The sequence below is a fragment of the Mus caroli genome, chromosome 7 (assembly GCF_900094665.2).
Source record: "Mus caroli chromosome 7, CAROLI_EIJ_v1.1, whole genome shotgun sequence".
NCBI classification, from domain to species: Eukaryota; Metazoa; Chordata; class Mammalia; order Rodentia; family Muridae; genus Mus; species Mus caroli.
In genome coordinates, this window is record NC_034576.1 from 107,723,694 (window position 1) to 107,730,621 (window position 6,928).

Consider the following 6,928-nt stretch of genomic DNA (forward strand, 5'->3'; position numbering starts at 1 on the left):
CAGAGACTACCCCACCTGGGGATCCATCCCATAATCAGCCACCAAACAGAGACACTATTGCATATGCCAGCAAGATTTTGCTGAAGGGACCCTGGTATAGCTGTCTCATATGAGGCTATGCCAGTGCCTGGCAAATACAGAACTGGATGCTCACAGTCATCTATAAGATGGAACACAGAGCCCCCAATGGAGAAGCTAGAGAAAGCAAGCACCCAAGGAGCTGAAGGGGTCTGGAACAACAATATGAACTAACCAGTACCCCCAGAGCTCGTGTCTCTAGCTGCATATGTAGCAGAAGATGGACTAGTCAGCCATCACTGAAAAGAGATTGAAATTGCAAATTTTATATGCCCCAGTACAGGGGAATGCCAGGGCCAAGAAGTGGGAGTGGGTGGGTAGAGGAGCAGGGTGGGGGAAGGGTATAGGGAACTTTCAGGATAGCATTTGAAATGTAAATAAAGAAAATATCTAATAAAAAAAAGAAATAATTTTTTAATATTTTTAGCTCTAATGAAACTACAAACTAAACAGGGTGTCTTGCATAGAGTGCCTATTCCTGAACCTACCCAACAAATTCACTATGGATGGCTCAAAGTAGCCAAAGAAATTAAAGGTGGTGTATTTCCCAGTAGGTAAAAAATAATGTAAGTGAATGGACTTGGCACAGACTCGAAATCCCAACACCTGGGATGCAGAGGAAGGAGAATCATATGTTTGAGGATAGCCTGAACTATATAGAAACTTATCTGAACATACACATGCACACACACACACACACACACACACACACACACCTGTGAAAAAGAGCATCCTTCAAAGACATGCATAGGTGAATCCAGGCTTAACAATGAGCTGCCTGTAAAACAGGCTCTGGATGTGGAAAAATGATACGAAGGATGAGGAAATCAGAACTACGTGGTTTAGTACAAAATGACACAAGGAAATTAAAACTGGAGCACAGCCACAGGAAACTGGACCTTAAATGAGGATGGGTGAATTTGAGAGCCATGTTCAGGTATCCATAGGGTAAAGCTGCATTCTCTCCCAGTGAGATAGGTGCAACATCCATGATCTGCAATTTCAGCCTCTAAAACATAAGAGCTAGGGGGTAAAAGATGAATACTGAAACCATTCTGAGTAGCCCAGCAGTGCACTTGGTGAAGCACACAGTAACAGTTATGTCTGTGGGCAGAGTTAAGGTGCTCACAATACAGCTGCCCTGTCCTTGGAAATCCCTGTTAGTGAAACACTTCTTGGCACTCCAAAAAACTATAACACAGCCATAAGTAGTCAGCCCTTATACAAGAATAGATGAGTTTGAGAGCCTCTGATGGAGTTCTAAAACCCTTTCACGTTAAGTACTCCTGTCTTCCTCCAGTTATCACAGAGAATCTGCAGGATACCTCATAAAGGTGAAAGAGACACATATTAATTTCCTCCACCTGTACTTCTTGATGATAGCCAGTCATGTGGCCCTGTCTAGAGGCTAGGTTACAAAGTCTCATAAATTCTCAGGAACTTTTATCCTACATGGCTGGAGGTTATCAGGATTGTGTGCTCTGTAATTTCTCACCCTGTTCATGGCTGGAAGTAAGTGAATGAATAATCAATCGATGGGTGTGAAATTTTAATAGTTGCCAAGTTATGACAGAAACTGAAGAGAGCTTAATGGCAGTAGGGAGACAGTTGGTTCAGGGGTGTCCTTTGAGATCAGACCACCTGTCTCCTGGACTCACAGAACTAGCAGAAGATATATGTTGGGAAAGAAAAGGTTGACAATGTGTGTTGGCTACATTTCTGAAGTAGCTAAATAAGAAGAACTTGGCAGAAAACATATAAAAAGAATTGGTCACTTTCTCAGAAGGAAACAAGGTGGATTCAAGACTTAGTGGCTTGGAACAATATGTCTTTACGTTCTTCCAGCTCTGCAGGTCAGAAATCTGAAACACATTTCTTGAAGCTAAAACAAAGGCATGGACAAGGCTGCGTGTCTTTCTGGAAATAACTCCGCAAGCCCTAGGAGAATCTGACTCATCACACAGTTCTTGGCTTGTTGTACTGATTCATCTCCAACACTGGCAAAGGCCAGTTGTACCTTTCCCATTCACAATAAATTGGTTTTTTGTTTTTTTTTTTTCCCAAAGCTTCAAGCAAAACTATCCTATCCAAACTTCTTAGTTAAATAAATACCTTAGGAAGAAGTTTGTGTTAAGAGTGTGGTGCCCAATAAATACTTCATATGAGGCAATTAACAGCAAAGGTCTCAATAAGTCATTATTACTCTAAATTATCTTCCAGTAAGTTACAGAGGTAAACACCGAGGCTATCAAGGGGAGAATCGAGAAAAGTTAAGAATTATGTCTATAGAAGACATTGGCAGGGTGCTGATTGGCACACAATAGAATCAAGCCATGAGAAGTTTCCTGATAAACATATCTTGCCAATGAAACAATCTGCTCAACTAAGAAAACATTTGAACTATTAAAAGTTAACATAGTAGCATTTTGCTAATGTTTAAGCCATGTTTAAAGTTAAAGTATAAATATACTGATTTATAATGTGACATATGATCATATTAAGTGGCTAAATGCTAACAAACTGTTAAATTTTGACTAACATTTCCTGTTATTCATATTATTCAACTTGATATAATATTTAATAAAAATATTCGCTACTAAAAAAAAAAAAAGTTAACATAGACCGGAAGAACCACTTGCTGCCTCTGTTCCCTCGTGCAAATGAATGGGTACTAGATGCTCTGAGGATCAGGCTTCCTTGGCGCTGAGTTTGGATTCGCCTCTGTGGACCTGCTCAAGAAGAGTTGCAGGTTAAGCGCTTTTCTTTCGGTTTCTAGCCCGCCTCACTTTGGCGGCTTGGAGACTGATGGGTCCAGGTGCTTTTCTTACTGTGCCTTTCCTACAGCTCAGCATCCTCTTAGGTACAGTGGGAGGCCTAAGCACCGAATGGACAGTGGAGTGTCACTAGTAAGTGATCTTGGTCACAGAAAAAAAATTAAAAAATTAAAGTTAACATAAAGTTAGGCATAGTAGCTGTAATCCCAACACTTAAGGTTGCAGATTTGAGGCCAGCCCAGCCTCCATGGTGAGCTCAAGTACTTGGGCTACATAGCAAGACACTGACTCAAAATGGGAGAAAAAGAACTGCTATAACTCTTAGTCCATCATATTAGCACCAGGAAGAAGGTTGCATGTTCAAGAACATGAAACTATAGGTGAGAACATGAGATTAAAGGTGAAACATTTTAATTACAGCAGCCACTACACAAAGAATAGCTCCTATTGTCACAAGCAACATTTTAAATGAAATAGCAGTGGCATTTCTTTTGCTGATTCCTCTGAAATTTTATGGTTTGCTACATAGTGTAACCTAAGCTAGCCTTTCTAATGTAGACATGTTTATTCTGAAATGTCTGCAAGACACAAAAAGGGAAATGCCAAGAGATGGTTTACTCTAACAGAAGACAGTGATGGCCCTCTCCCTAGAATCTCAGCCATCTCCACTTCTGAGCCCACCACACTCCATGGTAGTTCTGAAATGATGAACACAAGTAGCCCTAGGCATGGAAAAATGACTGGAATGTGGGAAGTGGCAGAATATAATAATAAGGGGTGAGATGCTGAAGAGATGGCTCAGCAGTTAAGAATACTAGCCATTCTTACAGAAGCCTTGGGTTCAGTTCCCAGCCCACACAATCTGTAACTCTAATTCTAGGGGAACTGACACCCTCTTTTGACCTCTGTGGGCACGAGGCATGTACATGGTGCACAGACACACATGTAGGCAAAAAACACCCATACATGTTTTTTTTTTAATTTTTAAACTTAAAACAAAAATGGGGGTGAAAGTAATCAAATGTATTGTATGTAATACATGAAATTGCCAAGGATGGGATTTAGTTATGAAAAAAGAATTGCTGAATATATGAATGCGGATATCAAAGGAAAAGGCTAACCTAGAATTATTAGTTTGGAAATCATCATAATTAATGGGATTTAGAGCTAGATAACTGAGTTTGTCATATTTAAAGTCGGACGACTAAAGAGGTGGAAAAACTCTAAAGGACCTAGAATCAGAATGTTTAGTTAGATAGCATTTATCTTTATCTTACCAGTATGATCCAATTGTACTTATTCTCTGTTCATGCATTCAGCTCAGATACTGACCCACTTGCTAGATGAAGAAGTGGATATTTTATATGTAACAATGATCAAATTCCCTTACATAAAAATACAATCAATCCTAACCTTAACATATTTAAACACTTTGGTGTATTTCAAGGCACTCCAACATTTTCACCTATTTTTATATTTGCTGGAGCTATGTGGTAATGGCAGCCATGATGCTGGATAAGATGATGGTCATGGTGTAGTCTGAACATGCAGGCATGAGAGAGAAGAGAGGCCTCTGGACATGCTGAAAATATCACATAAATAAAATCAAAAATATCTTTTTCAGTCAGCATGTTTCAAGTTAGAATTACAGCTATGGAGAACCTATTGTACTCAGTGATTCACATGCTACAATTAATCCTCACAATAAGCTTAGAACATAGGTAAAGAGGTTTTATTTTATAGGTTAAGATTAAATTTCCAAAAGATATGAACTCCCCATGGCTCATAATCAAAATGAAATAGACCCAGGATAATCCATATATATTTCATTCTAGTACTCATTTGCTTTCTGCAACAGATAACATGGTTCTTGAACATAGAAACTCACTGGCAAGTTCTCTCTCTCTCTCTCTCTCTCTCTCTCTCTCTCTCTCTCTCTCTCTCTCTCTCTCTCTCTCTCTCTCTCTCTCTCTCTCTCTCTCTCTCTCTCTCTCTCTCTCGTTTGTAAGAGAAACTAAGACAGCTTTGTGAACTGTGACTGCTCTCAAGACTTCCACACAACAGACAACATGCGAGTCATGCTGTCCCTAATTTGCTTGGTCTTAGCACCATAGATGATAGGGTTAAGCATGGGGGGAACTAACACATAGAGATTTGCCAGAAGAATGTGTACATGGTGGGGGATGTTCTTGCCAAAGCGATGAGTAAGGAAAGTAAAAAATGATGGTATGAAAAAGAGGAGAATGACCCCAATGTGAGAACCACAGGTGTTGAGGGCCTTGTGCCTAGCATCCTGGGAAGGAAGTCTAAACACAGCTTGCAGGATCAACATATAAGAAATACCAATGAGTGCAACATCTACCAAAACTGAAGCCATTGGCACTGAGAAGCCATACCAGATATTGACAGTGATGTCAGCACAAGCCAATCTGGCTACACCAATATGCTCACAATATGAGTGTGGGATGACATTGGTCCTGCAGTATGACAGCCTCTTCAGCAGAAATATGATAGGGAAAATTGTCCCAATGCTCTGTCCCCAGATGGCCAGGGTCATTTTTCCAATTGCCATAGGTGTTAAGACGGCTGAGTATCTCAGAGGAGTACAAATAGCCACATATCGGTCAAATGCCATGGCCAGAAGGATTCCCGACTCAGCCACAAAAGCAACGTGAATGAAAAACATCTGAGCAATGCAGGCATCAAAGGGGATCTCCCCAGCATGGAACCAAAAGATAGCCAAGGCCTTAGGCACAGTGGTGGTTGACAGGAGAATATCAGTGCCAGCCAGCATGGACAGAAAGACATACATGGGCTCATGGAGGGTGCGTTCACTCAGGACAACAAGGATGAGGGCTCCATTCCCCAAGACTGCAGCAATGTACATGAGACAGAAAGGGATAGAAAGCCAGGTGTGGTACTGCTCCAACCCTGGGATTCCAAGCAGGATGAACACAGTTGGATGGATGATGGTGAAGTTAGTTCCAAGCATGCTTGCTTTTGAATTCTTCCCGTGAAGACTAAAACTAATGGAGAGACATAGGAAGAGCCAGCTGTGAGTTCTGGTCAAAGGCAAGCAAACACCACAGTGACCTACAAGTGAATGATGTCACTCCTCCATTTCCCATGTTAGCACTGCAGATACAAACAAGTGTCCCTGACCACACCTCGACAGTGTCTGGGACCCGTACACACATGCGTGTTCCACATAAGTATTTCCCTAGCTTTGATAATTCACCTGTTTCTCCTATGCTAGGAAAGGCTTCACATTCTCACCCCTTTCCATTCAGCAGATCTGATATAGCCTTGGTGACAAAATGCTTACTGTGATTTGTTTTGTTTTGTTGTATGTGAGGTATGGGGGTGGGTGCTATTTGTGTTCATGCATGTGTGTGTGTGTGTGTGTGTGTGTGTGTGTGTGTGTATGTGTGTGTTGTATGTGACACCAAACTCTCAGGAGCCTCCTGTTCTACCTCCCAATGTTGGAGTTACAGGTGCTTACAGAAATGCCCAATTATTTGCATGAGTCCTGGAAATCTGAACCCAGGTCTGCCTGCTTTCACAACCACTCCTGCCCACTGAGCCATCTCTCTAGTCCCTATGTTTTTTAAGAACCCTATCAATATATAGGATAAATCCAAAACTTTTTAAACATAGAAAACCCTCCACAATCCTACATTACTCTCTTTTTTTTCCAGCTTTAGACACATTATTAAGGCTAATTTACGTGTTACCTGCTCTCCACTCAGAACCTGAATTTTCCAGTTTTCATCACTTTTGGCAAACACTTTCCTCACCTACAACAAATTTTTCTACTTTGAAGATGTCCTAGCTTATAGCCTATACATTACCACCCAGGAAGCCCTCTTCAGCTCACATCCTAGGTCTCTGACAATTTGTTACTGATTTTCTTTTAAGACGAGTTTTTTACATCTTAAAACTTTGGAATGATTACTGTTGAATTATTCATACTTTTCTTGTCAGAATTAAATCAAATATGCTATACAGACTGCCAAACATAGTGCCTAGCAGAGAAACACAAAATCAATACTAATTACTGTTAGTGAAGGAATCAG

General features: G+C 40.7%; 1 protein-coding gene across 2 annotated transcripts; it reads right to left on the reverse strand.

Moving 5' to 3' along the window:
* Positions 1–4,228: 4,228 nt before the first annotated feature.
* LOC110298784 (olfactory receptor 52B2-like) lies at positions 4,229–5,925 on the reverse strand. 2 transcript variants are annotated; one of them, XM_021168228.1, is made up of 2 exons: positions 4,935–5,844; positions 4,229–4,260 (listed from the first exon to the last, which is right to left on the reverse strand). In XM_021168228.1, exons 1-2 carry the CDS (start codon positions 5,842–5,844, stop codon positions 4,229–4,231), a joined length of 942 nt encoding a protein of 313 aa, XP_021023887.1. The 2 variants fall into 2 exon arrangements, with proteins under 2 accessions (XP_021023887.1, XP_021023886.1); XM_021168227.1 differs by lacking the exon at positions 4,229–4,260 and having other exon boundaries at positions 4,877–5,925.
* Positions 5,926–6,928: the final 1,003 nt, after the last annotated feature.

What these genes read in the sequence shown, in the direction of transcription:
- LOC110298784 (XM_021168227.1), bottom strand. Translation starts at nt 5,844, where the DNA reads ATGCTTGGAACTAACTTCACCATCATCCATCCAACTGTGTTCATCCTG.